This window comes from Drosophila miranda, chromosome 4 (assembly GCF_003369915.1).
Source record: "Drosophila miranda strain MSH22 chromosome 4, D.miranda_PacBio2.1, whole genome shotgun sequence".
Classification (NCBI taxonomy): domain Eukaryota; kingdom Metazoa; phylum Arthropoda; class Insecta; order Diptera; family Drosophilidae; genus Drosophila; species Drosophila miranda.
Genome location: NC_046677.1, coordinates 17051819 through 17071968, shown reverse-complemented (window position 1 = coordinate 17071968; position 20150 = coordinate 17051819). Strand labels below are relative to the sequence as shown.

The window sequence follows — 20150 nt, the reverse complement described above, 5'->3', positions numbered from 1 at the left end:
TTGAAATTAATTTTGTTAAGGTAATTATATTTTTTAAAAATTTCACATACTATCTATCGCACAATTTCAAAACCAACGATACTATCGATAGTGCCATCGATAGTGTGAGGTCGTAGTTGATGTGAAAATATATTCATGATTTATTGGTATATAATGGTATATTTGATCCATTTTGTAGTATATTAAATACACCACGTTAGCTTTGCAAAAAATCATTTCTATGGTAAAAGCTTCGCTGTCGCTTTTTGCGGCTTTTGCGCATTTGTCGCTCTCTCATAGCACTCAAAATGAGCTCTCCGCTCTTACTCAAAATTTCCAGCTGGATCCTCCTTGGCAGCGCTGCTTCTGTTAGATATTTCGATTTCCACTCGTTTTGCCAACATTTCAAACGCGAAAGCCGTATAAACAAAATTTAACGTGTAACCAAAAAAAGATAAAAGTCTTCCCTTTCGCACCCAATATTTTTGCTTGCTAAATTTATTAGCAGGAATCAGCTGCGGGTTTGTGCGCGTGTGTGTGTATTCGTGAGTCTAATCGGAACAAGGATATCTGCGAAAAATAATTTCTGCCGGAAAGCGCATCTGAACGACCACAAAGATGGACTTCAACTTTGCTGACCTGAAGAAGGAGGCCGCGGCCACCACCGAGGACATTTTTAACAAGGCCACGCAGAAGGCTGGCCAGGCTTACGAGGACCTGGTGGGCGGGGAAGGCGGGGACGTTGGCAACGTCAGCAGCGGCGCGCAGGACGACAATGCGCACACCGAGCACTACTTCGCCAACGAGAAAAAGAATCTGGACTTTGGTGACCCCCAGGCCTTCGTCCAGCGCATGTCCGCCGGGGCCAAGGAGGCGCAGGAGCAGCTTGATGCCAAGTTCGCCCAGAAGACAGACGAATTTGACGATTTTCTCAAGGGTGCCGGCCAGAGTGCCAAGCAGGGCATCAGCGACCTGACCAGCGACTTTATGAACGCCGAGAGAGGATTCTTTGGTGGTGTCCCAGTTGCAGCCACATCTGCTCCGGCTCTTGCTCCTGCTACGGACTTCGCACCCACGACTTTAGCCCCGGAAGCGGCTGTCCATGAGGAGGACTTGCTGGGCAGCTTCAGTGAGAAGCCCGCGGCGCCTCTTCAACCTTTTGAGCCCACGGCCCCGGCGAACACCAATTTCTATGACGATGATGACTTCCTGGGCATGCCAGCTGCACCCCTGACATCCGCCACCGCCGCCGCCGCCGCCGTGGGTAACAAGGATTCCGATACAGAATCGCCGTCCGTTTCGTACACACCGTCGCCGGCCAAGAAGCCCATTGTGGATGCTCTCAAGGAGCAGGATAACGAGAAGTTCATCTCCTCCGAGGATTTGCTGAGCGATTTCCGGGAGGAGCGCACAGTCACCCCGCCCGTGGTGGCTCCTCCTCCAGTGCCACCCCACGCTGTAACCCCAGCTGCAGCACCAGCACCAGTCCCGGTTCCAGCAGCTGTATCAGCAGCCGCTCTGGTAACCGATCTTGACGACGAAGAGGATTTCAAATCCAGTGTGACAGTTGCGCCCAAAGCAGAACCGAAACCAGAGCCGCCCAAGCCCGTTGCCATACCCGCACCCAAAGTGGAGACGCCGAAGCCAAGGCCAGCACCTGCTGTGCCCACACCAACATCCAAGTCGCAGCCTCAGCCAAAGATTGTGTCCGTGGAGGAGATCTTCTACAAATATGGACTGGGTAAGTGTCAGCACTTATTGGAAATTTAATACAGTTCGATTTTTCCACTTTTTAATTAATTTGTGCGCCACCGTATTTTAGTAGAGTATTGTTTTGCTGGTGCTGTTGTTGTTTTTTGTATCCTGCGACCGCACCTTGCATCCCAGTTGGGCCCTGCCCCCATCTCCTGACCCTCTCCTCTCCCAACTTGTGCGTTTTGTTAGTCATTCGCCGCTCTCTTTGCGGCTTTTGCTTTGGCGTGTCATTCTCCCTGCTCACTCTGCTCATGATGTCATCGCCTCCGAGTGTTCTCGTATTAAGAGAAATGTATTTTATATCGCGCCGCAAAGTTAGGTATTTGATAGCAAAAGATTCCCACTGGAGTGTGAGTGGATAACGTGCAATTACTAAGTTAATATAGGCTTAAGCTAATCCCTGTCTGCCTGGAAGCAGCATTTCATCCGCTCCGGCGACCTTACCATGGTCGATCGTCATCTGATGGCGCGTGATTCACGCTTATTATATACTGTATATTTTCATATGTAGAAAATGTGGATAAAATAAATTAATGTTCGTCGAAGTGGAGAGTACTCTTTAACCAGAATTATCGAAATCAGGTTGATTACATTGAAAATACAAAACACGACATAAATTTTAGTTTTATTGCCCTTTTTATAACAATTTTTGTTCATATAAATGTAAACTATTCAAATTTTTCAAGACAGAAATAGACAATTACCCAAATACTATTGGCTGTGGGAATAGTTCAATATAATATATTTATTTAATACTCGAATGTATGGTATTTAGTTTTCGCCTTTGGTAGCATATAGATTTTGCACGCTATGATACAGTAAATTAGTAGAAAAACCTGTTAATACGGGTAATACAACTGCATGATATTTACTTGTAAAGCAACACCTTGTCCAGCACCTCCTTTTTAGCTGTCCCGCACTTAAAGGAAGGCGACACCGTATACTCGGAGGAGCTTTCTTCGAGGACCAGGACAGCCTGGCGACCATGCCTCTGGGGAAACTTTCATTCTTTATTGGGGCTTCGGGCTTTATTGATAATTCGGTTTGTAGACGATAAAACTACACATATACGTGGTATATACCTGGTATGAACACTCTCCCAAATAGTTTCACAATTTTTCTAGATATTCCACCGGCATGAATCAGCTGCTTTGTAGGAGTCATACACCCGACCTCCCCTCCTCCACCTACATTTCACCGCTTTAAATGGCTCGTCTCCCGCTCTCTGCGTTCATTGACGTATGCCCGCTCATATTTCACATTATTTAAGTGTGTTTTTTTTTATTGTTTTAGTTTTTGTATTACGCTTTGGCTTTGCTGTCCATTAAAGCAATTTGCGCCACTCGCAGCGCAACAGAGAATGGTTTCTTGCATCGCAAATTCTGCTACTATTTACCAATATTTTTCTACTACTATTCGTGTTCCCTCATCCCAGTCATGGTCCACTCTGGTCTCCTCTTTGTAGTGCGCCTCACTGCGCAAATATGTATGTACTATACATGCTCCTGTCTACAGAAAAACATTTTTCCAATTAGCAATTTCCATCGACGCCCTGGGGCTCTGCTCTGATCTGGCTGCAGTCTGTGCATCCCTTTTGTGGAATGATTATGCGGCTATTTTTATTACAGTTTAAATGCATATGTATGTACATTTGTTCTTGCTCTTTTCTCTTTACTATCCCCCCTACTTATTCTACTTTTTCTTTTGTTTTCCAATTTGCCATTGATTTCGTTTGGGATTTGGATTTATTTGCATACCCAGTACTTGATGTCTACGAGGGCGTATTATATACGTTAAGACTTTTGTTACAGCCATTACTCATACATACATATTTACATACAGTTATCCTTGCTCAGGATATGATATTATGCGTATTTATGTGCTGTAGTAATTTGGTTAATTTTGCAGAAAATCATCCCGTTGGGGTAACTGTAATTATTAATAAGAATAATAATAATAATCTATAAGCGGTCTAAGATTTTAGGAATGTTAAATCAATCTAAGTCAAATCATTCCCATTGGATAAATGTTACAGACAAATGCAGGAACTGTTTTTCAGGACAGCACAAGTGCACTAGAAACAATTCTGTGTAATGGGTATCGCATGGTGCGTTACTCGTACATGCTCTTTTACTTGTTTCCTTTGTTCCATCCCTCTTGATCACTCTTTCTCTCTTTCTTTCTGTAACTTCAGTTTGACTGAAGCTTAGGATCCACTCCCTCTCTCTTCTCTTATCTTCTCTGCTTTATCGGCGCATTCTTCTTAACTGTAGTTCATTGGCAGCCCACACCCCTGGCAATTCATTTTCTTTACATGTGGTACCATGCCCGTTTAATCTTCAATAATATCCCAATCCAGAAAGGGAAACATAAGTTTTATTTCGTTTTGTTTTGGTGAAACAGAAATTTAAAATACGTACATAGTACATATGTACACATATCGGACGCAAATTAAATAAATTGTGAGTCGCGTCGCCGGTGCCGAGGATTGTGTAAACAAATTTTTTTTGTTTCTATTCGATTTTTTAAGTATTTTTGGTCAATTGCATCTCCCACGATGGGGGAGGGAAGATTTAGTCGGCCGGTGGAGCGGAGTGGGCTTTGTGCAAGAGAGATCATGCATGATCACGATCGAGTTGAACAATAAAAAAGTCGCTTTATTAAAAAAATGCACAGACTATGCCTCAAACAGACCTAACCTCAAAGGAACTTTGGAACTGTTCTTCAGGGAAACTGTTTAATTGATAGATTTCTTTTGATCGATACTCGATATTGAGGTATCAAGAGATGGGCAGAACTTCTGGCTCATATATAAATTAACTACTTTATCTAAAGTATAAATCTAAGCTAATTACGGAATCATCTTGTATAGTTTTGCACTGCATCCAACGAACCTGGAAACTTCCTCTTATACCACATATTGATTCTCTCAGAACTGGGCCATGAGGTAGAAAAAACTCTTTTTCCACGCTTGGCATCCCATACGGAATGCGTCAAGTTCTTGTGACATAAGTTGGTCAGCAGCCAACGTGAGATATTTATCAGCCAGAACAAGGACAATCCATTAGAGACCATAACAACCCCCGGGGAAATATATGTACAAATGTGTCCAAATAGTGCGTTGCCCGTATCCGTGTGCGCTGATTGATTTCCCTTCTAATTTTCACACTGCACGCAATAACATGCCAAGGGCGGGGCAGAGTAGTGGGATTTGGGGGTGGGTGGAGCAACAGCATCTGCAATTTGGGTGCACCACACACCTACCGCACCCCCATAGCTGTCGCCGTCTGGTAATTTCCGATCCAACAAAAACAACCGCAAAAACAAAAGTTTCGGTGGGGGCGGCGCATGCGCCAGATCCAATGTCTTTGAGCTAAGTCTACACCAGGAAAAGTCTCCAAGGGTCAGCTGCAGTGGGTGAAATCGATGAACGGGAAAACTTTTTCCTCAAGTCGGAGCTTTTTCCGCCAAAGCCAGAGCCAAAGATAAAGCTAAAGCTATAGCCAGAGGCGGAGCAGAGTTCAGGGCTATGCGGGGTTGCTCAACCCTCGGGTTGTCCCAGTCATTGATTTTACATTGCAGCAGAGCAGGTTTAATAAGGTGGAAAATGGGCACGGCGGGGGCCTGAGCAGGCACTCTCACGGCGCGAGCGCTTTGGGCATACGAGTAGGGTTGTCCTTTTCAAGCCTCGGCATGCTTTGGGTTGAAACTCTCTCCGTTCTACGTTTCAGTCTCTATACGCGTCGTGAGGCCGTCACACGGAAGTGAAGAAATACTTATAGCGTAATATCGTAACGTCGTAATATCCCTCTCTCGTTTTCTGCGTAGTGCTATTCGTGTCAATCAACAACAACAATCAAATAAAACCGGACATTTTTGTATACAGAAGTTAAAGGAACGAACTGAATTCCTTTCGTGGGTGCATAAAAAAATAACAATTTTGAAATAAAATAAACACTGCATTTTAGTAGATAAATAATGTCTGCAATTGGTGAAACCGGACAGAATGGCGTGTGCAAGCAGCGCCCATTCATTTGCTCCATTCTTGATCCGAGTAAGTTCTTCCATTAGCATTAATAGAAAAACTCACCCCAAAACGGTGGAAAAACGGCAAAAACAAAACTAACCTCTGACAACTGTGGTATGGCGTATGGGGTAGATCTGAATTATGGATTGTATAATGGGTGTATGCAGTGAAAGCTTCCTTGTGGAGGGGACCTCATTTTGTAGTCATATACTATACATGTGTACATATTCAATCCATCGACTATCTCTGCTGGGCGGACGAGATATTCTTAGGCCTGTGTCCGCCCAATAGAGCTTTCACTAAAAGTACATATGTACATACATATGTAGGTATATATCTACATCTATATCTAGCTACATAGTAGTTCTATTGGGAAATTGTATGAAAAAAGTGTTCTGTTGGTGACTGCTTTAATGTGCTTGCTCTGCTTAAACTGCTTGATATTCTTTTGATAATCTATTCCATCTAATATCTCTTAGAGCGCTCTTTGAATGTAACACACGCCTTACGCCCTGCACGCCTTATACATATGTATCTGTGTATATCTTTCCGTCCTTATTTCTGCACCCCACTAACTAACCGCTAACTAACGAAAATCAATATATCAATCGCTTATTTTCAGATGCCTGGTTCAAGCCCGAACGTCTGCACCCGCAAGGTAAGTGGTACAAGTGGCTCTAAAACTGTGTGCACCCCACCCTCGCCTCTTGACCAGAAATAGTACTGGGTAAAACGGATGATGGCTGAGGGGTAATGGGTAATGTGACGACTGTACAAGCGGCATCGCGTTTATGGCGCCCATGTCCGACTGTCTGTCAATATGCGTTATGATGTCATCGGACCAACCCCCACTCCGTTGCCATTTTCCTTTCCTTCCGTTTTTTTTTTTTGAGTTGCTCGCTGTGCTTTGTTTTTCCGGCTTTTTTTTTGTTAAGCCCACCGACAAGTATGCGGCAGGCTTTGAGCGCTTATTGTGCTGGAAGCTCTTGGTGTTGTTTTTGTTGTTGTTGTGCACCACTTGCTGTCGCCTTGGGGTATGGGAAGTAGTACGCCCGAGAGTATGCCACATTATTCAACATATCCTGTCGAGTGCGTCGTTGTCGGTGCGAGTGTGTGCTTTTAATATTAAATATTGCATTCTCGACAGTTTTCCTGAAATATCCATCTACCCATGGGCAACCGAAAAACAATGACTCGTAAGCCTTAATGCATTTAAGGACATTATTTATATAAATATATTTGTACAGGGATTTAGCACTAATTTAAATGAAATCATTAAGATTTCAGGAATACCGAGCTTTTTCTGGAACCTCTGTGATTGCTTTTTATGCGTTTTTCGTTTTACTTTGCTTTCGCTTTAAGGGTTACTATAAAATAGTTTGCATTTGCATTTAAGGGGTAGCTACGCAGAGGTCCCTTCCTGTCCAGTCGCGTTGTAATTAGTCGTCGCTTCGATATAGTTCAGTTACCTTCCATGCAAACGACTGGCACTGGAGCGGCGAACGAGAGCTCTAACCGTAATCGGATCGCATGCTAAGCGAACCCCACTCCGTATACAAAAAACTTTTCCCCGACTATAAATTGCAAGCTGATATGGGGCGTCTGTTGTTGGCATGGTTGGAGCAGAAGAAGGGGACAGGATGGGGCGCCGCATGCAATCGGAGCTTCGTCTAAGCAACACTCTAAACATGCACTTTCCCTATAACTATACGGGCGTACATACATAAATGCATACATATGTACTATACATATGTTTAGTATACCTTTTTAAACTCTTGTTATGACTAATTCGCGCCTTAGTCTGTCTCTGTCTGTAGGCTTTCGTTGAGCTTTGGACTTGTCGGCAATCATGAACAGACAACACCATAATCGTGCACTTCGATCTTTGTTGATCTGTTAGTCACAAAGAATAAGAAGACGTAGTTGATTCCATTTGAAATTCCTGAACACAATTAAGAAAATTGTTTCGAATTAATTGATACGCTTTTCAATGAGGAATATTAAAGACTGTTGATTATATTAGTACCATATAAAGCAAAAAAAAAATTTACTAAGATTCTTTTAAATGAAGAACTGAAGCCGTTCTTATGTGGAGTGCTTACGCTACCATCATATTTACGAGTAAATCGTTATAAAATCCTTTTATCCTAAACGCAGATTCGTCTGTATATACATTTTTTGAAACTAGACATCTTGTATCCCAGATTCGTTGAAGTCTTGCACTAAGAAAGAGGGACGATCAACTTCAAAGCAATTCAGATATCACCTTAATCGTAATAGAATCTTTAATATTTCGATTTCGATTATAACCTATAACTCTTTAAAGTCAAATTTCTCTGCCCACCCGACAGAAAAGAGGTCTTGGCGGCTTAAGTTTTATGCAAATTCATTTTTTTTATCCACCAAGTAAAAGAAATCCATATTTGAGGAGTATTTACTTTTATTGGCCTCCAACCATGTCAGACTTTGCAAAAATGTTCTCTTCACTTCTCACCCCCCATTTATTGGCGAGAAATAATTTCTTCGAGTGGGCTAAGCATGAACCTGTGGCTTCATGGCCACCACCCGCCCGGCTCGGACTGGAGTACAATACCTAATTTGGGCTTGGCCGGATCTTGAGTGCTTTTCGCGGTGGACTTCCCACTCTGGGCACTCGAGTCGTTCCAAGAGGCGGCGGCCCACATTGGCATTCTTGGGCGTGAAGGAAAGCCAGCCAAGCAAGCGTCTGGCGGGTGAATATGAAACTGTATATAAGCGATTTATTTTCTCATAATTAGTGTAGCGTTAAGAATAATGATTAATATCTGCTAGTTCAGTTCTCTTTTTGGGCATTAAAATACATATATGCTACATAGAAAATATACACATAAATACAGTGGCCTCTTTTTTCAACGAATAGATTTGTAAATTTCAGTAAAAGAACAAAACTATGTAGCAATTTAAAAGTACATCCATCATATCTGAAAGAGCTTTCACTGTACAGTGACTCATAAAGGTAGACCGACAAACTAAAATTAATAATAACAATCTAATACAACGGGCTTTAGTTCTTTGTAGCAAAATTCTTGTTGAATGGAGAATGAGAAAGCGGCCAAAGTGAAATGCTTACGTGCCGCGGACGACATCAATAAAGCAAGTTCTCTTTTTGTATGTCTACTGGCATACAAAATATATGTACATATGTATGTATATATTCAATATCTAAAGTTCCAGGCGAACCGATTAGATCATCAAAGATATTTTTTCTAGCCTTGCTAATTTTGTGCCAAAAAGAAGACGGAATTTCATTCCATGTGCGAAAAATTTGCATTTAAGTGCAAAAACAGAATAAGCAACAATGCGCATAGGAATGATAAGCTTGAAATGACTTAACGTTCGTAGCTTGATAACTAGCCTGAAAAACAAAGAATAAAAAAAGAGTGCAAGTCATATGTACATATTCCCAAAAGCTTTCGCTTTCCTTCGCCTCTGACGTCAGTTTTATCAGGCAAATGTGTCACGACTGCAAAAAGAAACTTTTCAATTTAAATTTAAATTTAATTCGTGTGCTTTAAGATAAGCAGTGCGCACTGCTTCGAAAAAGCAGTTCTTTTTAATGGGTAAGCAGTTGGCCCCAACCGTTTGCAAGCAGTGTGCCAGCCGGCCAAGAGCACCACCTCCCCTGCACCAGCTGTCTCCCGGCCGGCATCAGCGTTAGCGTCTACGACTGGTTCACAGTTCCCTGCTAATTTTAGCTTTTTAGCTAAGTATCTCAGCCATTCATTGTCGTTGTTGTGGGTCTATTGTTGTTGGGCCTGTTGGTGTCGTTGTTGTAGTTCTGTTGTTGTTGTGCGGTTTAACGTTTAAAGATTACGACGTCTGGGCCGTCAAGCAGTTGAACTCTTAAAGTGGAGCTTGACTATGAAGGCGACAAATTGAACATTACGTGAAATAAAATGCAAATTTTTTAGATATATGTAGAATCGTTTTCCCAATATCAGGGAAATTCGTCCCTCGCATTAAAACTTATTGGATCTAGATATCGCTGGTTGGAAATTGTATTGAAAATATCTTAAAAACACAATACAATACAAATATTAAAACATAACTAACGAATGTTTACCGTAGCTATCATACATTTTTTGTTAACTCGATGGCTTTAGTGTGAAATTTTTTGCGGTTAGGGAAATTCGACTGTGCTCAACACAGTCCTGCCGAAGAACCTTCACCGTACTTGAAAAAAAAAACCAGTTGCGACGTGTCAGGTAGACAGAATCGGAAATTTAGAGTCGCAGCCCTGGCAGCGACCTTATGTCGGGGCATCACGTGTACGTCTTTATACTCTCCCTCCTTTCCCTTTCCTGGTACCTGTTGGCGCTGCATGCAGTGACATGTTCAAATCCGTCCAAGCAGTCGCTACCTAAATTGCATTGTGGACTGAGCATGTATGTGTGTGAGAGGCGACAACTACATTAACAGCTACAGCAAATGTGAGCTGCTTGACAATAAACACACGCAGCCAAGCGTTGGACCCAAAGTGTATGGACTATGAGGTGAGACTCTCGCAGAGAGTCGCTCAGACGGAATATGTATACCTGCTACTCCAAGACCAAAGAGATATATTGTTAAGGGAAGGTTTTCAACCCGATAAAGGATGTATAAGTAAACTTATACTCTTCATCAGTATCAATAGCGATTCGATATAAATAGCTGTCCAGCTCATTATATATTATATATATATATAGAAACTTATTATCGGATATCTTATTGTCGTTTAGCCGCTGCATTGACTTAAACGTTTCGACTGGTTTGGTTTTGGTTCATTTATAGTTCTTAATGTGCGATTCGGAGAGTGGATTTGCCTCACCTTTTATGCATAAGCACACCTTGTGCACCCTCTCTCTCTCTCTCTCTTACTTGTGGACGGCCTTTTCCGACCCGTTCTATATGAAATATACTCTGGCAGAGGGAGAGGGACGGTACCCAATCACAATCTCAGCCCCTATGCCGCCTGCTGGCTGCTGTGGTGCGTTTGCCTGTGTAGTGTGTATGAGTGTATCTATGTGCGCCCTGCCCTGAGCTCAGCGCATCTGAAATTAATTGTATTTAGTTGTTGTACGGACTTTGACAACGTCACATTGCCCCAGAGACGGCATCGAGATCGAGACCCAGTACGAGTGTGAGACGCGAAAACGACATCGGTAAACGCTGCCTTATACCGAATACCTTGAACTCCTCGGCATGCTGACCTGCACTTGCAGCTGACAGAAACACCGATCCGCAACTTTGTCTTTGTCATTGCCGTGGAAGTTCTTCCCTTTGTGTCTTCTTCACCCCTCTCTGACGCGCGCGAAGCTCCGCGGAATTTCTCGGTCTTTTCTAATTATATAACTTGGATAGGTGCCCTAACGCTCTGCCAGAACGCTCTGGCGACATATGTACATATGTACGAACGCATATCGAGACGGGCACGCATTATCTCTTAAGTGCATTTATCGCCAAATAAAGTCAAACTTCTCTAACGCGAACATCCCCAAAAGCCTAAATGGACAAAAAGTGATCGTGAAACTCCAGTTGAGCTGTACAAATTCATACAAAAGTGTCGTTTAGTGTTCTAGGAGCCGTTTTAGCACCTAAATAAAGTCTACAAGGAGAGAACTAGACAAATTAGGTGTTTCCCTTATATGGGTATATGGGTTTTGATACCCTTGCACGAGGTGTTATTATCTAGCCATGTTAATATCTGTCTCTCTGTTCATGTGGCAAGCAAATGTTAATAGATTTTTTCTTTCTTTAACAGTTCTTAACGCTGATTCGGTTCGAGAAGTAATTTTATATTGGGATATAGGCTGTTTCGAGCTAGAGAAGGTTGACTGTAGTCCATAAATCCTGTAGAAATGATATATTAATATAAATCTAATCTCATTATGTTTGCCAGTCACTGCGGTTGTCCGTCGTCGCCGTCTTTCGTGTTTCGTCGCTATATTATTCTCATATCAGTTCCGAGTGCGAGGTACTTTCGGTGGCGGTTTTGTCTAGGTCGATCGATTGTCGGTTCGGTTCGGTTCGGCTCGGATTGGATCGTCGCGAGTCGTTTCAGTTGCCATTCTACGGTTAATGTTAATGCCCGCCGTTGCATTCGCATTTCCTCGATCCGTGAACCGCTCTTGTCTGTGTGTATTTGTGTTTTGAGGGAACTTTCGCTTTATTGTCTTTCCTTGTCTTCTCTATTGCAGTCAGTAGGAAAGCTTTAGTGATAGAATATTTACCATTTACTGAGTATATACAGAGATATTTTCAAATAATACACACAAGAAATGGCATCTGCTCTGGAAACGCTGCAAGGTCTGCTGCAGACGCTCGGCGAACTGAAAGAATTGCCTCTCAATCGTGAGTCGTGTAAGTATGCCAGAAATATTTACCCATACTCCCACCAAGTGGATAGGGCTTTCGCGTGGCCCCTCGACACCGCATGGCTAGCCGAAAAATAAGGAATTTCCCGTGAGGAAATTTCTTTTATTTCTTCTTTATTCTCGCGCTTTTCCCTCTCTCTCTCTCTTTCATTATTTTTTTTAAGTCCGCCTGTGCGTTGTTTCTAATTGCAGCTATAATTTATTTATAAATATTCTTTTTCGTGTCTAAGGGAAACTGTTGAGAACTTTGAAACGTGTAGAAAGAAACGTATAGAAACAAAAGTATGGAAAACTGTGTTGGTTCGGCCTCTCTGATAGGCGAAAGCCTCTTGAAACGATAATAGTATCACGTATAGGAGCTTCCATTTAAAAAACCAATAGATAACTTTCCCTCCTCTTTTCTCCACTGTCTGATTATGTTCAAAGCTCTTTCGTATCTATCAGTCCAATCGTACTTGATTTTCAATTAAATTCTGCTTAGTTTCTGCTTTTATCGGAGCTTTACTTAGTGGAATCCTACAAATCTCCAAATATCTTTAGCCCTTTAACTCTGATGGAGAAATAGCGAATATAAAAAAACAAGATACAGCATATTCAGTTTTTGTATCAATTCTTCCTTTAACTATAATACAAATATTATAATCCCCTTTCCGCATTTAGAAGGGGATATTTCCTCCTGACAACTCATGTCCCCCCTCCTGATTAAGCCGCCACAATGATAAGGGAACCATGAGTATAGCGACTTGTCGTGTTGCTTCTTTGTACACCACCCTAGAAGTGGGTAGAATTAATTGGGTATTTTTGGGTTTCCTCTATGAGGTTGGTTCTCTTGTTCTATGTCATGTTTCCTTTTCGATTTTGCTGATTTTCCTTTTACATTTTCTTTGTTCGAATTTCTTTTAATTATTATGATTATCGCTGCTTATGCAATTTCGCAGCCTTTCTGACAATGTCAGGTGCAGCAAATTATTGTATTTTTGTTTATTTAACAACATTAGCGAATTATGTCAGAGGCACAGTTCCCGTTTCCCTTCCCCCTTCTTTTTGTTCAGCCTATCTATCTGCTTTCATCTCTTTCTCCCGCTCTCTGGCTCTTTGTTTGGGGCAGGCATGATATCATGTAAGCATAGCTTACTCATTCGAACGCGCCAAAAACGCAAAATAAATGTCAGATGGCGTTAGAACTGAATGTTGGGGTGGGGTTTTTGCGGAAAAATACGGATAGGGACAAAGGTGGTGTTTCTACAATGATGTCACACTTACCGTTTTCAATAATTTAAAAAAAAAACGCAGTTTCGTTTTCTATTGCGTTCTAAGCCGATTTCTGGAATGTGGAAATCCACTCACATTGCACATGGAACTCTTGCCGTCAGACAAGCTGTGAAAAAAATGCTTCTGACTTGAATGAAAGATAATAGTTTCATAAAACGTACATAGTTCCGTTTTCATCTGGCAGTGCATTGAACTGCCGCCCCTGGCTAACTTTTGATTGCGTATTAAAGCTGAGGGAAGTTGCTAAGGCATTTTTTACCATTTCACCATTGCTGGTCACGCTTCGGATCCATAATTCATATTAAATCGCAAAGCAGAACGTAAGGCAACGTAAGGGCAGCCGGCAGGCAGGCCAACTTCGGTGACATACGAATGCCGGAGCCGAAGAGGCCCCAAGTTCGCGGTGGAGGTTGACGTTGACACGTTGCTGACATATTTCTCTGCTGCTGCTCTGTCGCTGTTGCTGTCACTACCTTCGATGCGCCCGCATTCGCGTTTTATTGTTGCTATTGTTAATGCGCGTTATCTTTTACTTTCAATGCGGATCGTCGCTCTCTCCCTGTCTGGAGAAGCTTTGCTGTGCACTGTCTCTCTCTGCCATTTCAGAAAACCTGTTTGCCGCCGCCTCTGTTGCGCTCTCTCTTTCCCTCTCTGCATACGCCGACTGCCTCTGCCTGGCTAATTGGGCGCTTGTTGGTTTGTTTTCTGCTCCAACTTCTTCCAGTTCTTGAACGGAGCTCGTGTCAGACGGTCGGCAGCATCGTCGTGTACGTGTGTGATTGTGTGCTTGTTCGTGTGTGAAGTTTGCACTAACTAAGTGTTTTTTAGCTATAATTAAAGCTAGACACGCGAAAACCCGAATCCCAAACCCCAATCTTTGCATACATTTTGGCGCCAGGCGTTTGTAACTGTAACAGCGGAAAATGGCAGGCGGCAGCAAACGCTACTCACGCAACAACTCCAACGGCAACTTCCAGTCGCTGCCCGAGCGCGGACCAGGTAATAAGAGATACCTCCTCTCCCCTCCTTCCCGGCAGAGGCACCTTATCATGCGCCTTGTGTCTGGTCTGGTCCACGTTGTCCACTTTTGGCACACGATATACCAGAGACAACTACAACAACGATCAGAGGAGGAGGGTCTTATCTGCGCGAGGCGCTGAATGAAATATTTATTGAGTAGGCGCTGAGATTGCTGGCTACGTCAGCAGTAGCACAGCGACAGAGCAGTCGCCAACGTGGCTAAACAAAAAAAAATGAAATGAAATTCGAATATAACATGAATGAAAGGCCAACTTAAGACACCGAATCGATAGTTACTCTTGCAGATTGATCGATTCTATGGCAGCTGCAGATATGATATACATATGTACTTCATGGTGGGTCGTGCAGTAAAATGAATTGCCTATGAAACGTACAAAATTAAGATAGTTTAAGACTTAGGAATATTTGTGAATAGAAACAAATAGGTGGATAATACGCGCTTTCATCAAAAGTTCAGCTCCAGCCCCAAACTTTTGCATAATTAATTTGTCAGCGAAAATATTTTATATATACATATTGTTGCTGTATTTTCTTTTATCTGCCACGTTGTGTACTTCCCTGGCAGCGAACAATTTTGTGCTCATCATCAAAATAAATTAATCCAAGCTTGCAATTGCACTTTTCAATACACATAGAACATATATTTTAATATACAAATTTTGACTTTTTTAATGCCATGGAGAAAACCCTATCTATGCAGTTCAGAATCCTATACCCGTTTTGCCTCATGGGTCTGAAATACCGTAAGCGGTACAAGAAATTTCATGTTTGATACAAGGCTTTCTTCCTCTTCCCAATCTATCTATTGTCTACCCAAATAGCAAACGTTTTAATTCCAGCATAAATAAATATCTAGCAGATTGTGTTCCCATTTGCTCCTATTCCAATTATATACACAAAATGTGTTTAGTAGGTATTCCACAGTCGAATTATAGCCGCTAAAGGCGGTTCCAAATTTTTTTTTATGTCCATACAAAAGAAGAGGAACTGCGGCTGTGACTGCATCATCATGATCGTGGGCCGCACTTCACTTTCGGCGCAAACCCGTTTCAAGGCGACCTAAACCAGTTCTCTGGGGCTTCGATCTCTTTGAAACTGGGAATATTTGTTGCAATTGTAACGAACATTTTTTTTATTCAATTGATAGCTGAACGGAGTTCATAAGGAGATATGTTACTTTCTCCCATGAGTGAGAGAGCTTTCTCAGAGAGCTTAACCCAATTTAAGGTCTACATGTGGTTGATAGGTATTGGTTGCCATCTCATCGTTGTCTCCTTTCTAATTTGTTTCCACCATATTTGCATAATCAATTCTAGATCTAACCCGAGCCTAAAACTAGTTTTCTCAACTTTTTTGTTGCTCTTCAACAATGTTTTTACATATTTACTTAGCTGTATTCTATAGAGACATTTATAAATAGTGGATTTAAGCTAAGCAGGGAGCTGTCTGGCATTCCCAAGTATTTTAATTAGATATGTATATTAAGACCAAATGAGAATTGAAAGGAAAGTATTGTTGTTGGATTGTTGTGGGATGTTTCTCTGATATTTAATCATTTACCATTTCTGACAAGTAATATACACTTTTATTTGTACTTATTTATGTATATTCCATTCCTTTTAAATGTCAGAAGAAAGGAATGTATGGTCGAGTTTTTGTATCTTCCGTCCGCGTTTATTTATGGAATAATCTAAAAATTACTCATCGTTTTTGACATACTTGTATCTAATATGAGACGATTGAAAGAATACATCTTATCGTATATCTTCTCTGGAAAGGAAACAAATTGCTTATGACTGTTGCCATACAAAAAATGGAAAAAAAAAATCAGCAATATTTCCAACGAGGTCAATTTCTTTTACTTGCTATTTCTTCTATTTTCTTTGTTTATGAAACATTTTTTATTGAATATCTAAATTGTGTTTAGTTCAGACGCCGAAAGTGGGCTGGACTTCTTATCGGTAAAACAAAATCATGAATGCCAATATCAACAATGAAAACGAATGGAGAAGATACGCAGATTCAGCAGAGATACAGAGATCCATGAGATTCTTAAACGTTCCATTTCATTTCCGTTCCACACACTCTACTCTCTCTTCCACTCTTCGTACACACGCTCTCATTTTGGCTGTCTGCTTCTGCTCTTTCTCTTTTGTGTTTTCCGGCTGGGTCCGGACAATTTTCTTCTTCTTTAAGGGGCCTCTTGTTCTTATTCGGATCCACCAAATAATATTTCCCTAGTGTTCAAAACTTGGCAACGAACGTCGAACGCGCACCACAAACGATCCGCAGAAAAAGCCCAAAGAATAAACTAAAACGAAATGTCGAAGAAATTTTGTGAGTGAACCACGAAGAGGGTTGGCAAAGGAGGAGGATGCGAAGGGGGTGCAGTGGGTGGAGGGAAGGGAGCTTAGTTGCATGCTGTCGAGCAAATACTAACAATTACCACCTAGACAGTTGGGGGCCCCGAGAGGTGCGCTACAAGTGCAGAGAATCGTATATTTACGAGTGTCTCAGAGATTGCATAATTGCCGAAAAGATATAGAATAAAAATATGTGTGTGTTAGTGTGTATGTGTGCGTGGATCTATGTATTTTAGAATTTTCAGTCCACTTTGTCCATTTTATCGCAAATTTTTTATTCATTTTTGTTTGGGAGAATGGGAAAAGAACCAGATAATATTTTAGAAACTTTTTTCAAGACAGTGAAAAGTCCATTGGCGAACCTTTGTAGTTCCGTGAAATATATGCTCTATCCACCTTGGGTTGATCAAAAAGTGTAAATACTATTGCAGACAATGCCATAGTTCGGCTAATATCAAACTTCCTAACTATCCATAGGTCCAAATCAAATTTGGCCAAAATGTGTTTATCTAAGTATATTTAACGGAAAATATTTCCCTGACAAGCGATCCTCAACACCCAACATAGACATACATATGACAATAAATTTACATTTAAGAGCAATTATTCTCTGGAATTATCTACGACTGTGACTAACACGTTCTTAAATTTCTGTGCATTTACAGTGGAATCCCTTATCTACTGGCGCGATGTGAAAAAATCCGGCATTGTGTTCGGCGCCGGCCTGATTACATTAGTGGCCATATCCAGCTTCTCCGTGATCAGCGTGTTCGCCTACTTGTCGCTCCTGGCCCTCTTCGGCACCGTCGCCTTCAGAATCTACAAATCGGTGACACAGGCCGTACAAAAGACCAGCGATGGACATCCCTTCAAGTGAGTAGAGTTGAGTCCTGGGAGTGGATTGTGTTACTTACTTATGTTATTATTGATTTTTGCAGGGAATACCTCGAACTGGACCTGACGCTGTCGCAGGAGAAGGTACAGAACATTGCAGGCGTTGCTGTGGCACATATCAATGGCTTCACCGCTGAGCTGAGGCGTCTGTTTCTAGTTGAGGATCTGATCGATTCGATCAAGTTCGGCGTCATCCTGTGGGTCTTCACCTACATCGGTGCCTGGTTCAATGGCATGACTCTGGTCATCTTGGGTAGGTTCATCCTGAAAAATGATATATTTGTGAAGTTACTAACTTGTTATTTTTCCTCCATTTGCACAGCCTTTGTCTCGCTGTTTACCTTGCCCAAGGTCTACGAGAACAACAAACAATCGATTGACACCTACTTGGACCTGGTGCGCAGCAAATTGACAGAGATCACCGACAAGTGAGTGTGGAGTGAGCCGCCAGGGAGAGCAGAAAATATAACAAAATCTTTTTCCTTTCCGTAGGATCCGAGTGGCCATCCCCATTGGCAACAAGAAGCCCGTGGCTGCTGCCGAGTCTGACAAGGACAAGTAAACGAACCGCAATAGCAACACCCACAACAGGAGCAGGAGCAGCGACAGCATGTTTATTTATTTACTAAGCATTATTTGAATGGTTTTAATATTCATCCAGGCATAAATAAATAACAAAGCTACCAGCAACGTTTACATATTAATTGTATAATTGCAATCTACATCAATCGATAATTGTAAATCAAAGTTAGAGAAACCCAAGCAACTTATCAACCAGCAACAGAAAAGAAACAGTAATTTTTAAAAGTTTCAAACATTGTCCAAGTGTCTTTAAGTTTTTAACGAACGAAACAAAGAAATAAGAGTGAAAAGTGGAGGAATTTGAAAACAAACAAAATATATACATATAGACGCAGCAATGCAATTATCAGTTTTCTGAGTTTTAGTAATTTTCAAATCAATTCGATTCTTTTAGTTGATCCTTTTTTAATAAAATTTTTGCTTTAGCTATAATTTGACCATTTTTTGTTGATATTTTGTATAAAACCAACAAGAAGAACTAAGATTACTCTAAAAATAAAACAAACAAGAAAAAATCAAAATAAAAATGAAGTAAAAAAATCCACAACTAATGATTTTGTGTTTTCTAGCATTTTTAATAAAACATATATAATACCTTTAAGTAAGCTGATCCGTAACTCATTAAATACACAAATTGGCGTCCGACCGCTGCAACGCATCTTCGTAAACGTGGCCAAAAGTTTGGACCAAGATAACATACACGCTTGTCACAGGACCTCAATGTGGAATATGAACATGGTCGTAAATCATCATACTCTAAATATTATAAAGAACCATTTCGAGCAGCTTTACCGCTTCATTTACACACTCGTACTTGGCCTTGTTTCACATTGTACAATTAATTTGTAAGCATTTTACATAAAATTAAATCAAATATTTAATGCAAATTTATTTAAGGCTGCGGCCAGTCATTACAATTGTTGCTTAAATGTTCATTACTATTATAATTGTGACTCTTTGTTGCTCGATTGTTGAACAAACTTTACGTTTGAATTGCTTATGTCGATGGAAGCCTCCCCACATACTCGTACTCGTGCTCGTTTAGAAAGAGAGACATACCCAGATAAGTGCATGTGTATCGAAGGTACAGTTTATCCTTCAACTGTACGTTAGGTGTTCTTCTAAACCAGACTACATATATGTATAACAATAGATATTTTTGCAAATTAATACACTTTAAATATGTATAATTACGAGTATATATAGATACATATATACAGAATGTATGTAAGTGAGAAAAAGAAAATCAGAGAAGAGTCATCGTCTGAAAAGAGATTGAAGTTTCTAAGTGCAACAACTTTTCGAGGGTTTTTCTTTAGTTTAGTGCAACGTTACATAAATATGTAATCGCAAAAACCAAACACAAATATGTGCCGTAAGTTTGCTATAAATAGAGAATCGAGACAACAACCAGAAAACACGCTCTAAGTCGTATTTAATTCTTTAAAGGAGGCAACAGCAACAGCAGTTGGATATGATCGTAAAGTTTCAATAAAATTAAACTCTTATAAAATTAACCAAATTGAGGTTTTAATATTTTATTTGTCGTAGATTATGAAAGTATATGTAACCTTTAAATTTTTTCAGATGTGGCAGGACATTCAAGCTTCTGGTCTCATCAGCATTTCTTTTAATTGGTGTTTATGCGTATATAATTCTCGAAAAAAAAATAAAACAACTTGTTAGTTTTGATTTCTCTATAAAGTTTATTTATTCCAGTCTATTAAGGTTGATTTCAAATTCCAATAAAAAGATTTCCTTCGGTGATATATTTTCATTTGCAAAGCGAAGGTACTTGTATGAAAGAAAATTCATTGTGAATCTAGGAATCCATAGAGTTTTTAC

The 20150-nt window shown here is 40.9% G+C and overlaps 1 protein-coding gene and 1 long non-coding RNA gene across 9 annotated transcripts; one reads left to right on the top strand and one right to left on the bottom strand.

Moving 5' to 3' along the window:
* Positions 1 to 359: 359 nt before the first annotated feature.
* On the top strand, positions 360 to 18845 carry LOC108161900 (reticulon-1-A). 8 transcript variants are annotated; one of them, XM_017296298.2, is made up of 6 exons: positions 360 to 1720; positions 6384 to 6419; positions 17495 to 17702; positions 17768 to 17976; positions 18046 to 18151; positions 18216 to 18845. In XM_017296298.2, the coding sequence occupies exons 1-6, from the start codon at positions 598 to 600 to the stop codon at positions 18283 to 18285; spliced, it is 1752 nt and encodes a 583-aa protein (XP_017151787.2). In that variant the 5' UTR covers positions 360 to 597; the 3' UTR covers positions 18286 to 18845. The 8 variants fall into 8 exon arrangements, with proteins under 8 accessions (XP_017151787.2, XP_033249095.1, XP_033249096.1 ...); XM_033393205.1 differs by lacking the exon at positions 360 to 1720 and adding an exon at positions 5538 to 5788; XM_033393206.1 differs by lacking the exons at positions 360 to 1720; positions 6384 to 6419 and adding exons at positions 10848 to 10941; positions 11977 to 12139.
* LOC108161904 lies at positions 2322 to 3369 on the bottom strand. Its single transcript, XR_001775523.2, has 2 exons — positions 2607 to 3369; positions 2322 to 2542 (listed from the first exon to the last, which is right to left on the bottom strand). It is a non-coding gene; the product is annotated as an uncharacterized LOC108161904 (long non-coding RNA).
* Positions 18846 to 20150: the final 1305 nt, after the last annotated feature.

Bases quoted from the DNA above. Each gene is read 5' to 3' on its own strand.
- LOC108161900 (XM_017296298.2), top strand. From the start codon at position 598: ATGGACTTCAACTTTGCTGACCTGAAGAAGGAGGCCGCGGCCACCACC. The intron at 1,721-6,383 runs GTAAGTGTCAGC...GCTTATTTTCAG, and splicing joins CTTCTACAAATATGGACTGG to ATGCCTGGTTCAAGCCCGAA. The intron at 17,977-18,045 runs GTAGGTTCATCC...CCATTTGCACAG, and splicing joins CATGACTCTGGTCATCTTGG to CCTTTGTCTCGCTGTTTACC.